The 21,096-nt window shown below is 34.4% G+C and overlaps 5 protein-coding genes across 6 annotated transcripts; 2 read left to right on the top strand and 3 right to left on the bottom strand.

The window, feature by feature from the left end:
- Positions 1 to 38: 38 nt before the first annotated feature.
- Positions 39 to 834, bottom strand: LOC117206098 (COX assembly mitochondrial protein homolog). 2 transcript variants are annotated; one of them, XM_033445101.1, is made up of 3 exons: positions 721 to 834; positions 408 to 550; positions 39 to 331 (listed from the first exon to the last, which is right to left on the bottom strand). In XM_033445101.1, the coding sequence occupies exons 2-3, from the start codon at positions 538 to 540 to the stop codon at positions 120 to 122; spliced, it is 345 nt and encodes a 114-aa protein (XP_033300992.1). In that variant the 5' UTR covers positions 541 to 550; positions 721 to 834; the 3' UTR covers positions 39 to 119. The 2 variants fall into 2 exon arrangements, with proteins under 2 accessions (XP_033300992.1, XP_033300991.1); XM_033445100.1 differs by having other exon boundaries at positions 408 to 512; positions 721 to 816.
- Positions 835 to 851: 17 nt separating this feature from the next.
- On the top strand, positions 852 to 2,739 carry LOC117206097 (26S proteasome non-ATPase regulatory subunit 14). Its single transcript, XM_033445099.1, has 6 exons — positions 852 to 979; positions 1,155 to 1,277; positions 1,572 to 1,721; positions 1,819 to 2,082; positions 2,163 to 2,429; positions 2,521 to 2,739. Exons 2-6 carry the CDS (start codon positions 1,185 to 1,187, stop codon positions 2,680 to 2,682), a joined length of 936 nt encoding a protein of 311 aa, XP_033300990.1. The 5' UTR covers positions 852 to 979; positions 1,155 to 1,184; the 3' UTR covers positions 2,683 to 2,739.
- Positions 2,740 to 2,792: 53 nt separating this feature from the next.
- LOC117206093 (H/ACA ribonucleoprotein complex subunit 4) lies at positions 2,793 to 6,060 on the bottom strand. Its single transcript, XM_033445094.1, has 8 exons — positions 5,977 to 6,060; positions 5,517 to 5,641; positions 5,099 to 5,431; positions 4,621 to 5,031; positions 4,423 to 4,543; positions 4,040 to 4,278; positions 3,730 to 3,957; positions 2,793 to 3,655 (listed from the first exon to the last, which is right to left on the bottom strand). Exons 1-8 carry the CDS (start codon positions 5,987 to 5,989, stop codon positions 3,572 to 3,574), a joined length of 1,554 nt encoding a protein of 517 aa, XP_033300985.1. The 5' UTR covers positions 5,990 to 6,060; the 3' UTR covers positions 2,793 to 3,571.
- Positions 6,061 to 6,590: 530 nt separating this feature from the next.
- Positions 6,591 to 9,444, top strand: LOC117206092 (cell division control protein 45 homolog). Its single transcript, XM_033445093.1, has 9 exons — positions 6,591 to 6,641; positions 6,925 to 7,077; positions 7,154 to 7,363; positions 7,444 to 7,611; positions 7,694 to 7,929; positions 8,005 to 8,341; positions 8,419 to 8,813; positions 8,904 to 8,980; positions 9,048 to 9,444. Exons 1-9 carry the CDS (start codon positions 6,591 to 6,593, stop codon positions 9,110 to 9,112), a joined length of 1,692 nt encoding a protein of 563 aa, XP_033300984.1. The 3' UTR covers positions 9,113 to 9,444.
- A 111-nt stretch (positions 9,445 to 9,555) lies between these two features.
- Positions 9,556 to 21,013, bottom strand: LOC117206095 (nucleoredoxin-like). Its single transcript, XM_033445096.1, has 7 exons — positions 20,391 to 21,013; positions 11,619 to 11,888; positions 10,982 to 11,082; positions 10,671 to 10,866; positions 10,499 to 10,589; positions 10,211 to 10,347; positions 9,556 to 10,128 (listed from the first exon to the last, which is right to left on the bottom strand). The coding sequence occupies exons 1-7, from the start codon at positions 20,886 to 20,888 to the stop codon at positions 9,901 to 9,903; spliced, it is 1,521 nt and encodes a 506-aa protein (XP_033300987.1). The 5' UTR covers positions 20,889 to 21,013; the 3' UTR covers positions 9,556 to 9,900.
- Between the last annotated feature and the right edge of the window lie 83 nt (positions 21,014 to 21,096).

Genomic DNA, 21,096 nt, shown 5'->3' with positions numbered 1-21,096 from the left:
TATTTCTTTTTAAGCAAAACAATTCATATTTTGATCAAATAAAGATAATAATGCTACTATATACATATATATATATATATATGTACATTGCTTGGAACTCATATTATATTATGTTTAACTTATGTTGATGATTGGTATCTGCTGCTTTTTAATCTTTTAGCAATACCAGTTCTCCGGTATTCACTTCTTTCATCTAAATATTCTTGTGTACATTCTGCTTTAAAATCTGGATCATTATACCATTGTGATAAACAGTCTTTTAATGCAGCATTTTCCTTTTGACACTGGAAAGTCATAAGAACACTAGCATTTTTACAGCATTCTGAAAACCCTACAATTTAAATATAGGAACAATAGTACATGTCGAAAAATACATATAATAATTAACAAAAAAAATTAATTATTACGTTCAACTTCCGCAACACATTTTTCGGTTTTTGCTTTATCTCGCATTCTTTGTGGTATAAGAACGTCTTTTTCTACCTTTCTTAAATGTTTATCATCAGGATCTCCTGAAAAACATGTTTGTATTAAATGCATCGATATGCACCTGAAATGAATATAATAATTCAGAAAATATATTCATTTTTATCAAATTTTTATTTTAATAGGAGTATAAAAAACTAAATGTATAACCTTATCTGTTTATACGTGGAATTAAAAGTTATATATATTTATTTTTATACTAATCACTACTAATTTTAGCAATTTAAAATTTACCTAAATTAAGCGGTCCTCCTCCATATTTAGCACGAGGTGCGGTTTGAACATCAGTCATTATTGTTGAATTCAAAATATTACCATTAACATCTATGAACAATACTACATAAGTATAAATGTTAGTTCCTCCAGCAGACTGCGCTCATGAGTGTGCAGATTTGAGAGTTGTCAATGCATTGGTTCATAAAAGGAATGTTTGCTTAATACTACGGATGGTTTATAAATCGTACTATTTTTAATCAAAAATATAATATAATAGGTAAGTAAATAAACGTAATATTGTATAACCTAAATAAATGTAATTCTTCTTGGATATATTGTTAACAAAAGTTAACCTCATTAATAATCGGTTTGTGTTAGATTTTATAGCCAATTTAATGATTAGAATCTTATATATTTCGAATTCCAAATTAATTATTATACAATGTTTTTAGAGTTGTTCGAAAAATATAAAATAGATAGTCATGGATCGATTATTGAGACTAGGAGGTGCTATGCCAGGTCTTAGCCAAGGACCTCCACCGTCAGATGCTCCAGTTGTTGATACTGCAGAGCAGGTAGAATTTACTCAATCATTAAAATTATTCAATTTTTTACTTTGATTGCTAATTTTATTGACAATTTTTATTTCAGTCACGATAAGATATTTTATAATTATGACTTCTTGCTTTTTAAGTTATCTCTTAAAAAGAAATTATAGACCATAAAAAGAAATTATAGACAAGAAATTATAGACCATAAAAATACATCATATCAATACATTTGTTTCAAAAGTTCATGTGTGTAATGCCAGGTTAATAGCATATTTTGTATTTGTTAATGTATCACTTTTGTTATGTTATTATTGTTAGGTGTACATATCGTCATTAGCCCTTTTAAAAATGCTTAAACATGGACGGGCTGGTGTACCTATGGAAGTAATGGGTTTAATGCTTGGTGAATTTGTTGATGATTACACTGTACGTGTTATTGATGTATTTGCTATGCCTCAAACAGGAACAGTAAGAATCCAAATTTTGTATAATATTTTGTTAAAATACATGTTGAAATTATATTTTTCTAACATTTAATTTAATATTATCATGTTATTTATATTAGGGAGTCAGTGTGGAAGCAGTTGACCCAGTATTTCAAGCAAAAATGTTGGACATGCTGAAACAAACTGGTCGGCCAGAGATGGTAGTAGGATGGTATCATTCACATCCAGGATTTGGATGCTGGCTCTCTGGTGTAGATATTAACACACAACAATCATTTGAAGCTCTTAGCGAAAGAGCAGTGGCTGTTGTTATTGATCCTATACAGTCAGTGAAAGGAAAAGTTGTTATCGATGCATTTAGATTAATTACTCCTAACACTATGGTAATTAACAAATTAAAAATGGAAATTTTAATTTTAATTAAATTCATGTATATTCGCTGATATTATATGCAAAATTGCAGGTTTTAGGACAAGAACCCCGTCAAACTACATCTAATTTAGGTCATTTACAAAAGCCATCAGTTCAAGCATTGATTCATGGCTTAAATCGCCATTATTATAGCATTAGCATTAACTATCGTAAAAATGAACTAGAACAGAAAATGCTATTAAATTTACATAAGAAAACATGGATGGATGGTCTTACACTTGCTGAATATTCAGAACACAGCAAACTTAATGAAAATATTGTATCTGAAATGCTTGAACTTGCTAAAAATTATAACAAGGTATCGTATTAATATATAATATTGCACATTTTTTAAGTCCGAAATTAAAATCTCACATCAAATATACTAACTTGAGAATTTATTCTTGTAGGCATTAGAAGATGAAGAAAAAATGACACCTGAACAGTTAGCTATAAAAAATGTGGGTAAACAAGATCCAAAACGACATTTAGAGGAAAAAGTGGATACACTTATGTCTACGAACATTGTTCAGTGCCTGGGAGCTATGCTTGATTCAGTTGTATTCAAATAACTATTTCTTAAAATACCATTTGCAATATTATAAAAAAATATACATCTTTTTAAAATATACGTGTTTATAATTTACACTCAAGGGATATATATAATACATACAAATTTTTATACTGCTTATTTTTGTATTAAAAAATGCTAACAATAGACAAGTAGATTTTTACACTATTATTCAAAATGTATGACAGCCACTCGGATATTACATATAATCTATTGCTTTTTGATAAAGTATGATAAAATATGTTATATATAAACATCTGAATAGGACCGAAATAATAAACGAGAATGCACTTCATAATAAAAAATGTAAATATTGCGCATTAGTGCACGATATGAAATGTATAACGTAAAAAATGCTATTATAGTAGATAAATCATAATGGATCTTTTTATACTTGCAAAATATATCTCGATACTTTGCAAATGTAATTCACTTATTCTATGTACATTTATTGATACTAAATATCGTATCAATATACATTTTTATTATTTGTAAAATTTATAATACTTAACTAACAATGAAATTCGTTTATTCTTATTAATAATGTAATATTATTGAATTCTTTAATATAATCTAAAAGATTACTAAATGTAACTAACTTGAATCATGATCTGTACAAGTTTAGAGAACATATAAAATATTTTTTCAATTTAATAATAAATTGAATTACATCTATGCATCTGTATATGTATATATATATATTATATATATTGCAGAAGATGGATATTCTTTTTACAATCTGGACGTTGTAAAATATGTATACATTTTTTGAAAATTATCTTTGTATAAGAAACTTATATTCCTTTTTATGACGTATTATAACGTTTCTCTCGTACTTATAAAAAATTATGGTACTTATATTTTAATAAGGACATATTTAAAAAATTATTTCAACTTGAAACTGTTACTTCTTGACCTTGATCTTTATCTTTCTTCTTTTTCTTCTTCTTTTTTTCTTCTTTTGCTGGCGATTCCTGTTAATAATAATATTAAGTATTTGAATCTTTTTTAGATTTTAAATATGGAAATTAAATGTAAGTTATTTTACCTCAGTTGCACCTTCTGTAACCATGGGTTCATCAGCTTCTGATTCTACTTTTTCCTTTTTTCGTTTCTTTTTCTTTTCCTTTTTATCTTTCTTTTTTTCTTTTGGTGATGTCAATTCTAAATCTTCAACCTTCTCTTCTTTTATTGTAACTTCGTCTGTAGGTTCTGAAACTGTTTCTTCCCATTTTCGTTTTTTAGATGCAGGATCGGTATCTCCATTTGCCTCAGTCTAAATCCATGAGTTATTAAATGTACAACTTTTATACCAGGTATATTTACATAAAAAAATGCGAAAAGAAAATGATAATTACTTTAATTGTAGGTGTAGAGTAATCTGGATAATTTGCTAACCAGTCTGCAGGTGTGTTTTCATTCGGTTTTCCATATTTATCTAATTTTCCCTCGATTATCATACGTTTTTTTATGGAAGCTTTTGGTCCCAAACCCCATTTTCTTGGATATGCATCTCTTTCCATGATTACTCTTTTAATTTTAGCAGCTACACCATGATCACAAGCTGTCATTGTAGGAGATGTCATTAAAGCTATAGCTGTAATTAAAAAAATGCAAAAATGATAATTTTGAAACGTTTATTTATAAGTAAAGATATCAACACATCACGCATCAACATATCAACACATAAATTACTGTAATAAATAACGTACTGTCCATGTTAGTTTGATACATTACTTACCAAGTGCTATAGCTTCACCTTTTGTAGTCACTATTACAATTTCTTGATTTAGTTCTATGCCATCGTCATACATTAAAATACCAGGTAACATAATTTTAGCTCCATAACAAATAGCATTTACCTATTAATATAATTATGTAGTATTATAAAAAAATCACATATAAAGGTAGTCTTTACATATAGATAAGAAATACATACTGCGCTATCTTTTACAATAATTCTTTTATGATTTACTAGAAGAGCTTCTAGTGGCTTAATTACTCTTCTCAAATAAGACTCATCTCCATGATTTTCATATAACCATTGAGCATCAAGTATATCATGCATAGTAACCATTCCATCATTTTCAGATTGAACACCTGAACGATTTCTACGTAATTCTTGCATTTGACAGCCTGTGCCTAAGAAGAGGCCAAGGTGAACACAAATAGTTCTAATATATGAACCAGCCTCACAACTAACTCTGAACACTCCCATATTACGTTCTTCATCATAGTCAATAAACCAACTGTCATAAACTGTTCTGACACGAAGCTGACGCTTCACTGCAGATATAAGTGGAGGTCGTTGAAATAGTGCACCACGTAATTTTTCTAATGCTTGACTTACCTATATAATTCTTTTATTAATAACAATGTTTTGTATTTAAAATATTTTAAATTTAACATATATTTACCTTCTGAAGACTCTCTGGGGCAGAATGTAATTTAAAAACTGCAATATATTCTTTTCCAGCAGATTGCTGTGATTTAGCTAATCTAGTTGCTCTATCAATACATACTATTAAGCAGCCAGATACTTTTGGATCTAGAGTACCAGAGTGACCAGTTTTTTCTACTTTTAAAATTCTTTTTATCCATGCAACAACTTCATGTGATGATGGATTACATGGTTTGTCAAGATTAATACATCCAGATTTTATATATTCAGATAAAGTACGATGTAATGGTGTTGAGCCACTAGTTAAGGGTGTAAAATGTTTTGTACGAGTAAGCATTTTATCAAAATTCTGAAATAGTAACATTTATGTTGAATCGGCTGTGTTAGAAATTACTTTAGAAATCATAAAATGAATTAAATTTTATGTTACACACTTTAAATAAAAGAGGCCAATCTTTATATTCCAGTTTTACAATCTCATTTGAAGGTTCAAGTTGACATTTCATTGTTGCTTGAATCTCTCCAAGAGACTTCTTTTTGCTTTTCTTCTTGTTTTTATCTAAATAACAAAAATAAGAGTTATAACCTATGAAATTACCACTATTGCACTAATAGACATTATGTTGAGATATAACTATACATCAATAGAAAATTAATTTTGACGTAAAATAAATGTATGGAATATGCATTTAGAATAATATCTTCAATCAAACAGTTATTAAATGCTAAAACACGTGTTTGCCGCTAAATTTCCAATTGATATTTATAACAGAAGGTAAATATCTCTACTTATTTTTATATATATGATAAGGATACTGACTCAAATTAAGAGGTAGATTATAATAAATATAACACTAAATAGCATAATATACGAATAAAATTAAAAATAATTACCGCTTTCTGCCATTTTGATATATCTGAGTGAAAACAGCACGTGTATTCCAACGAACTAAAGCGACCCCAAACATACAGGAGCAAATGTGTCCGTAATATTGCTTCATGGGTTATATATACTTTAGATATGCTACGTTATGTACTATTTGAATAACATAAAGACATTTTTAAGCCCATTGTAATATTAAGTGTTGCATATCAGTGAAAATAAATTATATAAATAAATTCTATAAAAATATAATATATAATGATAAGGGATGATATACAATAGAATTTTTAATTCTAAAAGATGCTTGGCTGACGCTCATCTTTGGCATTCTCTGTATACCAATCATGTTTAAATTCGACTATTCTCCGATATTAGCAAATATATCAACAGATTGTATCTTATGATTTTGTAAATCAATTAGAATACTTAAATAAAATTAGACAATGAAACTGTTGACGACTTGTATTCTGTATTCTGTATCTATGATTGTCTTGTATTCTATATCGTAACACGACACTGTTGGCTACTGTTATGTTTAGTTTTCGCGGTAAGCTAGAGATGGGTGAAACAGAATAAAAAGAGCAGTGAATATAAAAAATATTCCCATGCCGAAGATCACTGCATCATGTTTGTGGAAAACTTAGAAAGAGGATTTTACCGCTTAATAAAACATGATGTGAGTTATTTTTCGAACCCTTCGATTATAAAATTTGTCATGTTTACATAGGTTACAACTTTTCTTAAAATTATAAGTATATTTTTAAATTACTGTACAATTTATTTAAGTTAATTTTGAAATTATTATTATGTTTTTTCTTTAATTTTTATTCACTTGTTGAATGACAAAGTGATTATATATGTATTATAAATAAATATACATTATATATTATTATCATAATTATATATACATTAGATTATTTGTTATGAAATAAGATACTAACATTAATTCTTTATTGTAGAGGTGTTTACTGTTGGTTAACTTTGATGTTGATGCCATTTGTGCCTGTAGAATTTTACAACAACTTTTTAAATATGATAACATGATATATACCCTTGTACCTATTCAAGGTATTCAGGATATGGTTCGTGCCTTTGAAGAGAATTGTGAGGAGGTAATAAAAATTTAAAAAACATATGTATGTATCATATTTTTGTGCCAAATCTTATTAATATTTATTTTTTACTTAGGTAAAGAATGTTATTTTTATAAATTGTGGGGGTACATTAGACTTAGTAGAACTGTTACAACCTACAGAATCTGTGATATTTTATATCGTTGATAGCCATAGGCCTTACGATTTATGTAATGTATATTCAGAAGATCAAGTACGTATACTTGGTAAACCAGATGAAGATGATGAAATTCCAGAATATAATGATGTCTTTAGAGATGATTCTGTAAGCAATTTGTTTCAATTTTATATGACCAGCTAATTTAACAATAAAAAAATTGGAGAAATTTTCCTTTGTAAATTTAGTCTGATGAAAATGAAACAGACGAAGAATCAGAAAATAATGGATCTCAGACAAAAAGGCGAAGGTTAAATGAAGAAGATATTATTAGAAGAACCAAACGAAGAGAATGGACTGAGAAAAGAGCAACTATTTTGTTCAATTATACACAGTACAGTTACTATAGCAAATCAGTATGAGTTATCAAAAAAATATATAAATATCATTATTATAATATGGAATATAAGAATTTAAATATATTTTGTGTTTCTGTAGAGTGCAATGCTTATATTTGAAATGGCATGGAATATGACAAAAGATAATTTGGATATGGTTTGGTGGGCTATAATTGGTTCTACAGAACAAGCTATTCTTGGTAAAGTAGAATCAAGGTTAAGCGTTCTTGAAGAAGGTTCCCTTCAAGCCCATGTATCTAGATTAACTCATAAAGGAGCTGAAGTTGATAAGCAAGAACAGCGACAAAGTACAGTTAAAATTACTTATGACAAAGAGTATCCTTTTAACTCAATTTTATGAAGTTTATGTATGATAAAATACAAACTTTATTTTCTTACATAGAAATGTAGTCTCCTACTTGTGTTATATCGCCATTGGACTGTAGAAGCTAGTTTAAGACACTCAGTACCAACTGCAGTTTCGTTACGACTTTGGTCTCTTCGAGGAGAACAACGATTGAAGGGATTATTGGCAGACATGGGTTTGCCACTAGCGCAATCAAAGCAACGATTTTCAGCAATGGATCTTGCACTTAGGCAAGAATTTAAACAAATGGTAGAAAAATTAGCAGGAAAATATAAAGTAGATACTATAATTGGGACAAGTTTTACTCTGCAGTATGGTTACAAGTTTAAATATTGTGCTTCAGATATAGTTTATGCTATGCTTGCTGTAATGGAATCTTCTGTAAGTATCTAACACTTATGTTTCTGTTTGTTTAATTTTGTGTATATTTTAATACATCGATTTTTTAAATGTTTCAGTCAAAGACAAAATTACCACAAGGTTGTTTTTTAGATGCATTGGACTGTTTATCCCGTACAAAAAAAGATATTTTAGAAAGTGGTATAGAGAAAGCAAAACTTATGCTTAAAACTATTTTTAAGACTGCACAGAGTATTTTACAATTGAAGGAAATAAAAAACATTGGTTCATTTCTTTACATAATTATTCCAGAGGGAAGTGCTGACAATCTTATATTTGCGCATCCATATCCATTAATAATGTTAGCTCAGTTTACTCTAAAGGCTTATGTAGAATCTTCAAAAAACAGGCGGGCACCGGAATTGCCACTTGTAGCTTCTTCAGTGTATGACGCAGAAGAGAAAATGTGTATAATGATTGGCATACCACCAGTGTGTGAAGATCAACCAAGAAGGTAATTATAAGTAATTAATTGAAATCCATTATGGAAATATTTTAAGTGGATTTAATATTATTGCATGTATAATATTAATATTTATCGTAGTTTATTTGGAAGAGCCTTTGAGCAAGCGGCGAAAAATACAAATTCTTACATAGAAGCAGATTACTTTGACTCTACAAGTAAGGATAACTTATGACATTTTTAGCATTTATTTTTCTACATACATACTAATATTCTATGTTTCAGTAATAAGACTGAAAATCGAAGAAAGACCAAGATTTTTGGATGCTTTAGCATCTCTTCTAGCTTAAAATTTTAGTAATTTATTTAACATATAAAATAGAAATTTTCTCTTCACACATATTTATTTCCTTTTTTTAAATAATACGAAGTAACAATAACGCGTGAAACATTTTTAAAAATACGACAGGATCGATTAAGTACATTTTATTTTTTATGACATATTGTAACTGACAAATGTAAGTTAGTAATATTTTCATTTACGTACGAAATAACTGATAACAAAATTTATTGGATGATAAAGCAAATATTGTATAATGTAAATGATATGTAATAATTATAATTTTTATATAAGAACAAAATTAACTTAAAAAATGTATGAATAAATTTATTCAATTTTTCACATTCATTTATTTTTTAATTTATAAAATAATTGTAATCAAGGCATGAGATTAACGATTATTACTTATATGGAGAACAGAGTTAATAACAAGCACTTGCTAGTAACTCAAGATACGTTCGACGTGTTCATTTGGCGTTTATTAAGTAGTACATAATATAATATATTAACGTGTGCATGTGTACACTTAAAAATACAATTCGCTCAGTTTTTATTAACTATGATATTATAATACATGTCTTTTGGTTACTTCCACAAAGGGGTGTGCGAATACAAGCGCCATTTTGCGCGAGATCCTTCCTACGAAAGGAGCAATGGTATCACAGAGACAGGATTGAGAAGAGAGGATGGGGTTTCTTTTTTTTGTGGTTGTATAATGACCACTTAAAATCTTGACTGCTCCTTCCTCCACATGGCTTTCAATATTTTGTATAAAATTGTCAATTGATTTTCAAAAATTCAAGTAGAAACGTAATCATTCTTAGCAGTTTTGTGTACTGCAGCTATTTTGTTTATAGGCAATTTGTCATTGCGAAAACTATCGACAAATTGTTGTACAGAATCTACAGTTATTTCGGCACCATCTTCCATCACCACATAAATTCCTCGAGGTATATCAATTGCTGTTAAGAGAGGTACAGCATCATCTAATCCGACAAATTCACGAAGAATATCTGATGTTTCACACTATAAGGAAAACAATAGTATATCCATTAAATTGAGAGTAATTATTAATAATTAGTTATGGGTAAATACGATTGGTACTTACATCTAATGCTACATAAAATTGCAAAATATCATCTGGATCATCATAATTTGGATCATAGTCAGGTCTACCTTGTCTGTACACCTGTGCAGCTGGCAATAATACACTCTCTGCGAATTGAATCTCACAGTCTTCACCTTCTGTCAGAGCATAATAATGACATAAATAAACTACCGGTACTATACATACATAGAAAGATGTTTATTTATTTAACGACCAATATGTTTCTAAAGTTTTGTTCTATCTTTGTGTCGGATCATTTTGTATACAAATATTATAAAGTGAACTTACCGACAAAAAGAATAATTGCCGGTGCATCATGTAACGAAGCGGCGTATTTTTCAGTTAAAATATTCACCAGACGACTGGTCCATGGAAAATTCTGAAAAATTGAAAACTTTATATCAAAAACAGCAAAAAAACGACGAAGTAATACAAATCGATTCAATAAATTTTTATTTACCAATCCTTCAGGATCCTCGATTAATTCCGCCCGACCATCCAAAGTTATAATGTTATCTCGGGGGTCAAGTATTACTAAAGTGGGTATTGCTTGTACGTCGAGAGCACTTGCTAATTTTCGTCGTCTCTCTTCTTGACTAAAAGGTATCCTCAACCAAGGCATCGTTTCAATGTAAACGTTGTAAGACTCTTCGCTCCTAACATCATAGAAATTGTATTTCAATTAATGACTATACCGTAATTACTTACTATGTAAGTATATATTTTACGTTTTATCCGAAATGAATAAGTGACATAATTTTTTCAACTTACCTATCTGAACTTACAAAGATCACCTCGAAATCGTGACCCCTTTCTCGAATTCGCTGATAGGTGTCCACAAGTTGTGGAGTAAATGCTTTGCAAGGTGGACACTGTATAAACGCAGAAAATGTATATCATTTTCCATATGATATTTATAAAGGAAAAAAAGTTATACTTTCTCGTCAAAATAATTAATTCAAAAGAAATACGAGTCAAATAAGATGATATATTTTTTGTTCCCTGTCTTCTACAACTATTATTAAATAACAACGTTATTTTATGATCGTTAGCTTCACACTGTTATTGTTACCTAAGATTCTCTTTTTAACTTGCACAATATAAACATGAAACAGTTTGGAATTGTTGATCGATTATTCAGTGCAGGAGAATTAGAGCACAAACGGTTAATTTTAACTACGGTGAAAAATACGTAGATTTAATCATATTTTCCAATATCTCGTTAATTATAAATTTCCAAGAAATCGATAGTTTGAAGAATAGAATACTACTTTAGCGCTGTAAATAATTCGTACACGAATATTTTTGTGTACATCTGTGCGATTTATAAATATCGAGACGAATACGAGAAATATACTTTTTAGCTTTACATAGTTGAAACTTATGAGAATATTATGTAAGTATATACCCAATGTGCGCTGAAGTAAACACCCTTAAAGCAATGACGTAACTCTTCGTGTAGCATGGGTTCGTTACTATCGCGTGCTCCACATGGCAATAAGGGTCCATCTTCGAGAGCAGCCTTCGGATGAGGAGCTTTCCAAGGAAATTCAGCCCCGCTGGAGTCGCCGATGGTTCGCTCTACGCCTCCTCTGGTTACCACCGAGCCGTTAGAACCGTCCAATAAAATCAAAGTTGGTACATCGGCCTTTATCCGATACCTTCGAGTCAGTCTGGTCTGTAAAAGAGATACTTGGTCGGCTATAAGAGTATTTCAATGTTGATCGTGAGATTCTTCAAACTCCTCCATAAATATTCGCGAGAGCCAGAGATTTGTTTTAAATCGCAAGAGAAGATTTCCATTCGACAAGATTGCAATAATCTCTTGATTCCTGATCAAAGTATGAAATCGAGAGAAAAATTTAAGTGATTATATAAACGTTCTAACATATATTTCTATAAGAAAAAGAACCGTGTATACTGACGAAACGAAACCTGTTTTAATGAAATGTGAAAGGTGTAACTAGGCAGGAGTAATTGAAGTTGCATATCGATGAAATACGTGTATTGTAATTTACTATATTTTAATATGTATAATGAGATTTTGGATGAAAATAAAATTGAACGAAAGCACACACCCTGATCAGAATTATTCGCTCTAATAATTTTATTATCTACGGGAAGCATTAAAGCATAATATGTGATAAATTAAATTGGCGGCTGATATATTTACGCTAATCAGAAATAGTAAAATTACTGTTTTCCTCTTTACGCCTCAATTCAGATATTTCTCCAAATTGTTTTCAAAACACGATAAAATAAGAGAAATCGATATAAAAGTTACTTTTACATTCGATTATTATCCAGAGTCATACCGATAAAAGTAATAGCGCAATTCTCATCGGTGTTTTACGTTGTACGATTTTACGAAAATACGTTTCTCGCCACGTAAACTGTGGTTTTGAATTCAGCTCGCAGAGTACTTGAGTATTGGCTACAAAGAAGAAAAAAAAGAGTTGAAGCAAAAGGAAGGAGAAAGATGGAAAGATCGAAACCCATCAATTTCAGGAACCGTGAGAGGAATAACGTGACGATATAAACGAACGAGGCGTCGTGTGTGCTGCGTGCACACGCACGTTCAAGAAATTCGAAACACGTAGCCTGCCGCCTCTGTTTCTTCCGTTATCCTTCTAACACGCAACGAAATTCAAGCACGGCGAAAAAGGGCGCAACGAGTATCTACAGGGGAGTAATGTCTGCTGACAATGAGTGCTATCCCTTCTGCCCCCCAGCTGCATGATTACAGTGCTACAAGAGGCAAAAAAGGGACGAGAATGGAAGGCAAGGGAAAGGGGCACGAACATGATAGTAGAAACTGGTTGAAAGTTTTTCAAGCCGGAAGAGATAAGAAAGGATGAACGCGCACGGGAAAGATACGTATAAGCAAATAACCCCAGACGGGGTTAGATTTCCGTTTTTTCCTAGATAAGCAGTCAACCCTCTCAATATTATGCTCGAGTTGAGAGAGAAGTATTAGCAATTCCTTTCCTTTCTTTTCGTATCCTTTTTTTAAAAAGGAAGTATCTTCCCGTTTTAGTGGTACGAAGATGGCTGAGCCCGGTTGATAATAAGAATCGCCGTCTCTTCTAGCAGGCTGCACGATTATAATACATAGTATGAACCGTGAAAACAGAGATGATAAGAAAGCTAAAAGTCCCTGCAGCGGCGCAAATAAGAAAGGATGGCAGTTTCGAAGGGTGCAGACTTGCTGGAAATTCTTTTGTGGATTCTGAAACAAGCGGTAGCTGCAGCTACCTACATACTTTCTTCAGTTGTATTGCTTTGAATTTCTCGTAGTTTCGAATGAACTTTTGTAATAAAGTTACTGATGGAGCTTGCCATACTGTTTGCTGTTTATACACATAGAGACTTTGATTATTTTATTTAATTCCAAGATTATCCTTCAAGCAAGGGTTTCTACGTCTATCTATGGGTAATCTAAGGGTACACGGCAGAATGATTTACTTACAATACTCAATGAGAATTGATTGTAAACTACTTCCAAATAAAAAAAAAAGAATATTCGGTTATCGCGTATATTCCGATGATAACGATCCTTACACAATATTATTCTACTCTTATCGTTACTCTTATGACAGGCTTTCGTTACAACTTTAGCTGATAATCGACGTACACGTAATAATATGATAATATCATCGTACTGCCCGTAATATTTACGCTCGCGAAAGAAACTTTTAGGACGACCTAATATTCATCGATATGTGAGATGGTACTAGCCCCACTGGGCATAGCCCCAGTCGAGCATAGCCCCACCGGGCACAGCCCCACTCGGGCATAGCCCCACCGGGCACAGCCCCACTCGGGCATAGCCCCACTCGGGCATAGCCCCACTCGGGCATAGCCCCACTCGGGCATAGCCCCACTCGGGCATAGCCCCACTCGGGCATAGCCCCACCGGGCACAGCCCGTATCGGGCATAGCCCGTATTAGGTGAACAGGCAAAACCCGTAGTACGGTGATCGGGCCAAGTATAATATATAATAGCTTGTTTCTAAGGGTATCTATGTATTTTTACTATCCTTTATCCGTTATATATCCTATTTGTATTCACTTTAATAAAGTTCTAATGAATTATCCTAATGTTTAACCATTTATTCTTAAAAAAAAATATTTTTTCTACCAATAGGAAAACAGTAGAATCCATTATATACATATATCTAAAACAAGCAAATAGTCGGTCTCAAATGCTTTGATGCCGTTAAACGATGTATTAACGATTTTTGTCGATTGCGCTAGGACGTACTTACACTTACGTACTTCTCTCGGGAAGATGATCAACTATAGTATTCGTTAGCATTGAATACTGATTCCCGTTAAGCTGTCTGATTACAAGAGAACAAAAGGAGCAGAGAAGATCGAAGCACAATGGACATATTGCAGGAGCCTTTTATACCAGGGTAGATAATGAAGAACAGTCTAAGAGGTGAAATAAAGTTTCCAATCATCTCAGATCTTTCGATGACGAATAATTCATTCGTACGACGCCATTTCGTACATTGTTGCGCTTATTACTGTAACTGTCCTATCTGCGCCTCCCATTTCTAAATATTATTTATATAAAGATTATCGATACTATTTTATTAAAAAAATAGCAATATACTTACATCGCTATGATCGTTTATCCGCCATTTCGAACGACTAACAGTTAAAACAAATGTTTATACCCTAACGTTCAATCTTCCTATTACAGGCGAAGACGACAACGAACCAAGCAACAGAGTCGAATATCTGTCGCGTGATACAAGCTTCCGCGGAGACAAAAAGATGTCTGGATTAACGGATCTGGTTCAAAAAGACCAGAGAGATTTCAATAAATCTTCGGTAACCGACACCTATCGCGCAATCGATCCTCCCTCGAAACTTTCGTTGCTCGACAGGTTATTTTCTGGCGGACCTTTTCCTTGGGAAGGACTATATACCCTTGGCAGTATTTTCCCGATCGAGGGAGATCGGGAGACGAGTAAAATTCGGAGGACGATGCGCTACAGCCGAACAGAAAGAGGGTGAGCGTTGGAATAAGGCAAGAAGGGTTTTCTCTAGGTAGCCGAACGTGCGACGTCGTACGTTATCGCGACCCTTCACGGGGAGGCATTACCTCGTCCCTTCGTATATTTCCTAGGGCGCTTTCTCGTTCGTTCCTACGCTCGATGTATATATACATTGGTTCGCCGTCTCCGTCTGGAGCGGTCGATAACGCGTACGTCCTCCCTTGGCGTTGCTGCCGCTCGCTCGACGGTGCTATCGTTATTTCCCCCGGTGGTCTGTATGTCCCCTACCACGCTACTTCCATCGCTCCTGCTTGCTCGTTCCCCCGTGTCGTCCTTGCTCCATCGCCCGCTTACCCTCGTCGATTCTCTTTCTCCCTCCCGGCAACGGAACGCTTGTGTCGCTACGAAAAATCCTCGTGTGATACCATTATTCTATCTACACACTGACTAGCCACGTTCGATTAAACGTTTCGTCCATGCTTGCTACGAGCAAGTGTCGAATATCGGATATCCGACGAATATCAAGATTACGCGAGCCCAAAATCGCTTTCGATCGTACGGGCTTTTTCAACGAGATTACTTTCTTTCGTATGAACAACCGTACTTCGTTTTTGATTGTTTCAACTATTTCGAGTATCACGGATACGGAAGAAGATTTTGGAAGATGAAGGATAATTTGAAAAGTGACGTTCTCTACTTTTCATTTTTTAGCAGACACTCTGCCATTTAGTCTGTCTCCGGCAAGGGGAACCCTTTGCCATGCCATGACATCGGGTAGAAGACGAGCGATGGAGGGGAAGGGATGAGATCACTGTTGACTCGTTCGCGCGCGTTCAATCGCCTTCTTCGTGAACGACAGAGGTGCACAACGCGCGCTTTGTCGCGCTAAATTTTCCGGAAAGCTTTCTTGTCGTTAAATGGTTTATCTCGCCGACGCGCGTTTTACATTATATCATTGCAATGTGTGTTATTCGCAAAAGTATAAAGAGCTTTTTAAAATACGTTTTAAAGTACTTCAAAAAATAAGATTCATACATTCGTACATAAACGTTGTTGACCAATCACGAGTAAACTATATCTTCAGGCAGAAAGTTAAGTTGTTAGTTTCTGCGTAAAATAATTGGCGACACGAGTTAGTTTTTATATAACATAGATGGCCAACAATGTGTTAAGAAAAGAAACAGGTACAAATTTGAAAATTTTATGTATTTTCCATTCGATATCTAATTTTTGCAAATTTTGTCCATTTTCAAAGCTAATTTTACTTCTACAATTTTCAAGATTTTATCATTTTTATTGAATTCGTATAAAATTGAGCGAACTTGACGTATATGTATATACCATTACATCTAGATTAAGTATGATTTGGTATGACGCGATCTGTGAACGTTGTTAATCGATTTGACGTAGGGGTGAATATAATTTGGAGTTGCGCACCCCTGGTATATACAGATATCGGCCTCCCGACGTCTCTCGTCCGACCGAGACTGACGAGACCACTGTGTTTCCATTGGTCAACCCCAGCAACGTCTTAAGACTACCATGCTTTCAATTACACGCAGACTACACGTTTGTGTATGGCTTGAAAATGTTACGGAACATGGAAGAACTGTTCGCATCTTATTAAGGATCGATTTTGTAAATTTTAAGGGTTACGAACGACAATGGGAACACGTTTGAAACGTTTACGTTCCCATCGAAATATCTTCGAAAGGAAGATCCTTGACGGAATAGCGTAGTAGAAATATTTAACTAAAAGGAGGGTAGAAAGAGAAGAAACAAAATTCAGCGTCGCTTAAATTAAAATAAGAATAAGAACGTAGGAATTAAGATAGTGTATAATCTAAAAAGACGAATTAAATGGCTAAGAGACATTGGGAGAGCATCGGTAGGGAAATGACGCGAAACATTTAATTTTTTTTAATTCGCCCAACCTTCTACCACTTTTATGGGTATGATACGCGCGGCGTCAAAGCATTTGCAGGATTTCACGCGAGTTTTTGAGTCATAGGCACTGGAATACATTTATTCGGACGATTCGTATGTACTACACTTTTTCTTTGACCACTGCCGAGTAGGTCGTGTGTAATCTACACGATATGCCAGGTAAAAAGCAGACAGGAGCAGAAGAGGGAGGAGGAGGAGGAGAAATGGGTGTGGGTGGATGGAAAGGGGGTGGAAAAAGGTGGAGGAAGGATTACATAGTGCCGCGTACGGGCCACTCTGTGTACGAACTGCCTCAAAGTCTATCTAGATTCCAACGTCTCTCTCCTTCCTTTTTTTTTTCTTGCTGTTTCAGTCGTTTTCGGGGAGCGGAGGAGACCTGCATCGCCACCGATTCGCGCGCACATTCTCTCTCTCTCTTTTCTTTCTATGTACGCTCAAACGTAAACATCTTTCCTCTCTTTTCGGTTTGCTACCTTCCGTCGCTTTCTTGATCTCGCCGGCCGAATGAGAAAGCTATTTGCGGAAGATATGGGTCGGCCACCCCGAATGCAAAGGCTGCCTTGACTCTTTCTCAGGTGCTTCTGCGTCTAAGGCAAAGCCACCCGCCGTATACCTTTATGAAACGGTTTACGCCGTACAAACGATGAGCAGCGCACCTCTATTACCTAGCTGTTCAAGCAGCCGGACACTCAGTTGCTTCCTTGATACCACTAACCGTTCAATTTTGTCGAACAAACTGGACACAGTCCCCTTGCTCCCTTCTCAAGGAGCGACGTAAAAAGATAGCCCCGGCTGCCACCGGAGATCAATACGGACTTCATTAACGATGCATGGTAACGCAACGATAACTCGCGTTATTAACCGTAATCTCTGCCAATTACTTGCTTCGTTTTTTGTTCTTATTGACAAATTTACGTTATGATCTCGCGAAACATTTCCTTTTTAATAATTTTGTTTTCAATAGACAATAATGGAATTAAGAATTTACTTCGCAATTGTTTCTGGCTTCTTTGTTTGCTTTCAATGCGAAAAACTGAGAAAAATGTTGAACGAGAAAGAGAAAGATGGTGAAAGAGGGAAAATTTGATCGTCGTTTCTTTCTTGCAACCTTCCACAACCCAAAGTTGCTCTTCTCATTGTTAAATGAATGGAACTGTATACAAAGAACCTACGATTTCAAGGGGGTGATTCCCAACGTGGATCAGGTAGATAGGCGGAATAACGAGCAAGGAAGAATCACGAGGCTACTTGACGCTAATTGCGCAGGACTCTTATCGTTACATTTACTCGCGAATCAGACTGTCAAGTATATATGTATATACATACATACATACATACATACATATATTTTTTTCTTTGTCTATTACTCTATATGTGTATATATATATATATATATATCACAAACACTAACAATTCGAGTGGCTTGACTAATGATCGTGAAAAAAAGACAGAGAATAACAACCTCCGATCGTTCCTTACATTCACATGCTGCTAATGCGTATGCATCCAATAAGTACTAACAGCAGCCGCCTTACATAGCAATTTTAAAGCATCTCCATTACACAAATGCAAACTATCCAACGTAAACCGCTGTTTCAAACCGTCATATAGGAAACCGTTACTTTCCTTTTTCATTTCTCTTTTCTCTCGTGTCATTTCTTTTTAATTCGTTACCCCGATGCGATAGTAGAACCTCGTTAACGTGCATAAAAAGTATAGGGGAAACCGAATATCCACTATGCGTGTGCGAAGTGTTGCAACGTAACGCAGAGTCACTCAAACTTTCGAGACAAGAGATATGTGCGTCATCGAGGTGCGTGGGTGATGAAAAGATCAATGTACGATGCCGTCCTACCGTCTGCTTTTAATCGCCACGAACAAAATTCTCGTCTCAATTTCAATTCATTCATTTGCTTGTTTCCAATTAAAACGGTGTTAGGAATTTTTTCACAGATTTTCGTAACCCCTTGGTAAAATTATTAGATTTACAATTTCTTCCAGCACCATCTGCAGGGTGAAATTGTTACCTTAATCGGCATTTCTTTTACTTGGATTTCTGAAATTATTTTGTAATTCGTTAGATTCTTTTTGACTTGGACTAAATCTTCGTATAATATATCATTTGTCTATAAACCTGTACTATAAAAAGAAAAAGAATAGATTAAAACACGCTTTACTAGAAAGAAGTCGTGCAAATGTTGATTAAAAAAGAAAAAAGAAATCATATTTGATCGTGACTGAAAAAGCACGTTAGTAGTTAGTTCGTAGAGAAGCAGATGTTTTGTGGAAATATTACGAACGATTTTTAGTTAGAGAAAGTCGACTCTGCCTCGTGTGTCGGTGCAAATAAAATCGGACCCTAAATAGCACGTCTGGCGAGGGGTTAAAACACCCGTTGGAAATAAAAAAGGCGCTGCGCGCACAGTCCTTCTGCATAACAGCATGTGTGCCTTCTCTATGTATACATGTGTAACTTTATGACAGACATATGTATACAAATTTCAAATGATACGCTCGCCTCAATTGATCACAGCCCGTCTGACCGTAAAATTCGCATAGCCGGTGAAAAAGTCGTGAAGAAAAGCTGCCACCGTTGGGAAATATAGGAAAACCATTAAAATTATCATCTCGTACGGTGTTTCGAATTAATAGAAACGCGCTTTTTCATTTTCAAGGAGTTAGTAGTTATCTGAATGGCCGTTCCGGCAAACGCAACCATTATTCGGCTTAAAAAGCCAATCTAATTATTTGATTGAATTTAATTGAAATAGCGTGGCTGCGCGATCTCGGTGATAAAGATTTGGTGATATCGGTTTCAAGCAGAAAAAAAGAGAGAGAGATGGAGTAATTCGAGTGCAATTATTTAGGAATGTTCTTTCGCCCGTTATAATCTCGATGGAGGTGAATAAAATTGAAAACAAGAAAATATATCGAACGAAAGATACAAAGAAGCTACGAAATAAACATAGTATGAAAATGTTTTAGTGTTTCTGAAAATTTTCGAGAAAGAAAATATGATTGTTAATTTCGTAGAACTTAATAGTAAAGATAGATATACATGACATTAACGTGCTTACGACGCCTTATTTTAGTACTGTCGAATGCCAGAAGTATTACTATCCATAATTTGTTTAGCGATATCCCAATAAAGATAAATAAAAATCGAACAAAGTATAGGAGGAGTGGAAATCGAAATATGAAAGAATTACAGAGATGCGTGTTACCTTTCTTTCGTAGTCCAAGTTCGGTACAGCCAACCAGGGTAACTCTGCAACGTGTGCACGGAAACTTTCTTCAAAGTCGAGGACATCGGCTACGTTACTCCAAAGAACCACGTGCACGACCTCGAACTTTTTCCTCCTTTCTCTACCTCTGGTGGAATTCTCTGTGTCCCGATCGTTTCCCGTGTGTGACGGGGATAACGAGTTGACATTGGTGTACAGGTCGAGCAGCTGACGCGTAAAGTCATCGCACGTAGCACCGGGATTAATGAAACTAAAATACACACCGATCACTTCACAAGTCGGCTGGCCGTCTTCATCGACAAGCATACCACTTGCATCGCACGGTTTTGTGTCTTGTTGATTAACCTGACTGCACCGCGACAGTTGTTTACCGAACAGTCTATGTTGCCAACAGACTGGTTTCGCGGCGGCTGCAGGTGACTTTTTCGTTACGTTTCCCGAGCTGGATGATGCCTGCTCGCTATAGCACGCGGCCATCGCACGTAACAATTAGCCCGCTTCATTCACCGGCGACACGCACTGACAAACTTTCCGTTTCTACACTGCTTTCAAATCGAACTCGGTACTCCTTGCTCCGTCAACGCCGACTGATTCACGTTTCGCTGACTCGGGACCCGCGACCAATCACAGACGTTTCGATCCGGTTAAACCCGAGCGCCCCCGAATCGCGCCGATAAACCCGCGC

Source organism: Bombus bifarius, unplaced genomic scaffold (assembly GCF_011952205.1).
Source record: "Bombus bifarius isolate JDL3187 unplaced genomic scaffold, Bbif_JDL3187 scf7180000007996, whole genome shotgun sequence".
NCBI lineage: Eukaryota > Metazoa > Arthropoda > Insecta > Hymenoptera > Apidae > Bombus > Bombus bifarius.
The sequence above is the reverse complement of the archived record's forward strand: the minus strand, read 5'-3'. Positions and strand labels throughout refer to the sequence as shown.

Bases quoted from the DNA above. Each gene is read 5' to 3' on its own strand.
- LOC117206095 (XM_033445096.1), bottom strand. From the start codon at position 20,888: ATGGCCGCGTGCTATAGCGAGCAGGCATCATCCAGCTCGGGAAACGTA. The intron at 11,083-11,618 runs GTATATACTTAC...GCGTTTATACAG, and splicing joins TTTACTTCAGCGCACATTGG to TGTCCACCTTGCAAAGCATT. The intron at 10,590-10,670 runs GTAAATAAAAAT...TCAATTTTTCAG, and splicing joins TCGAGGATCCTGAAGGATTG to AATTTTCCATGGACCAGTCG.
- LOC117206092 (XM_033445093.1), top strand. From the start codon at position 6,591: ATGTTTGTGGAAAACTTAGAAAGAGGATTTTACCGCTTAATAAAACAT. The intron at 7,078-7,153 runs GTAATAAAAATT...TTTTTTACTTAG, and splicing joins TTGAAGAGAATTGTGAGGAG to GTAAAGAATGTTATTTTTAT. The intron at 7,612-7,693 runs GTATGAGTTATC...GTGTTTCTGTAG, and splicing joins ACAGTTACTATAGCAAATCA to AGTGCAATGCTTATATTTGA.
- LOC117206097 (XM_033445099.1), top strand. From the start codon at position 1,185: ATGGATCGATTATTGAGACTAGGAGGTGCTATGCCAGGTCTTAGCCAA. The intron at 1,722-1,818 runs GTAAGAATCCAA...TATTTATATTAG, and splicing joins CTATGCCTCAAACAGGAACA to GGAGTCAGTGTGGAAGCAGT. The intron at 2,430-2,520 runs GTATCGTATTAA...TTATTCTTGTAG, and splicing joins TTGCTAAAAATTATAACAAG to GCATTAGAAGATGAAGAAAA.
- LOC117206093 (XM_033445094.1), bottom strand. The intron at 3,958-4,039 runs GTAATTATCATT...TCATGGATTTAG, and splicing joins ACTCTACACCTACAATTAAA to ACTGAGGCAAATGGAGATAC. The intron at 3,656-3,729 runs GTAAAATAACTT...TATTATTAACAG, and splicing joins TTACAGAAGGTGCAACTGAG to GAATCGCCAGCAAAAGAAGA.
- LOC117206098 (XM_033445100.1), bottom strand. From the start codon at position 778: ATGACTGATGTTCAAACCGCACCTCGTGCTAAATATGGAGGAGGACCG. The intron at 513-720 runs GTAAATTTTAAA...CATGTTTTTCAG, and splicing joins AGGAGGACCGCTTAATTTAG to GAGATCCTGATGATAAACAT. The intron at 332-407 runs GTAATAATTAAT...TTTAAATTGTAG, and splicing joins ATGTGTTGCGGAAGTTGAAC to GGTTTTCAGAATGCTGTAAA.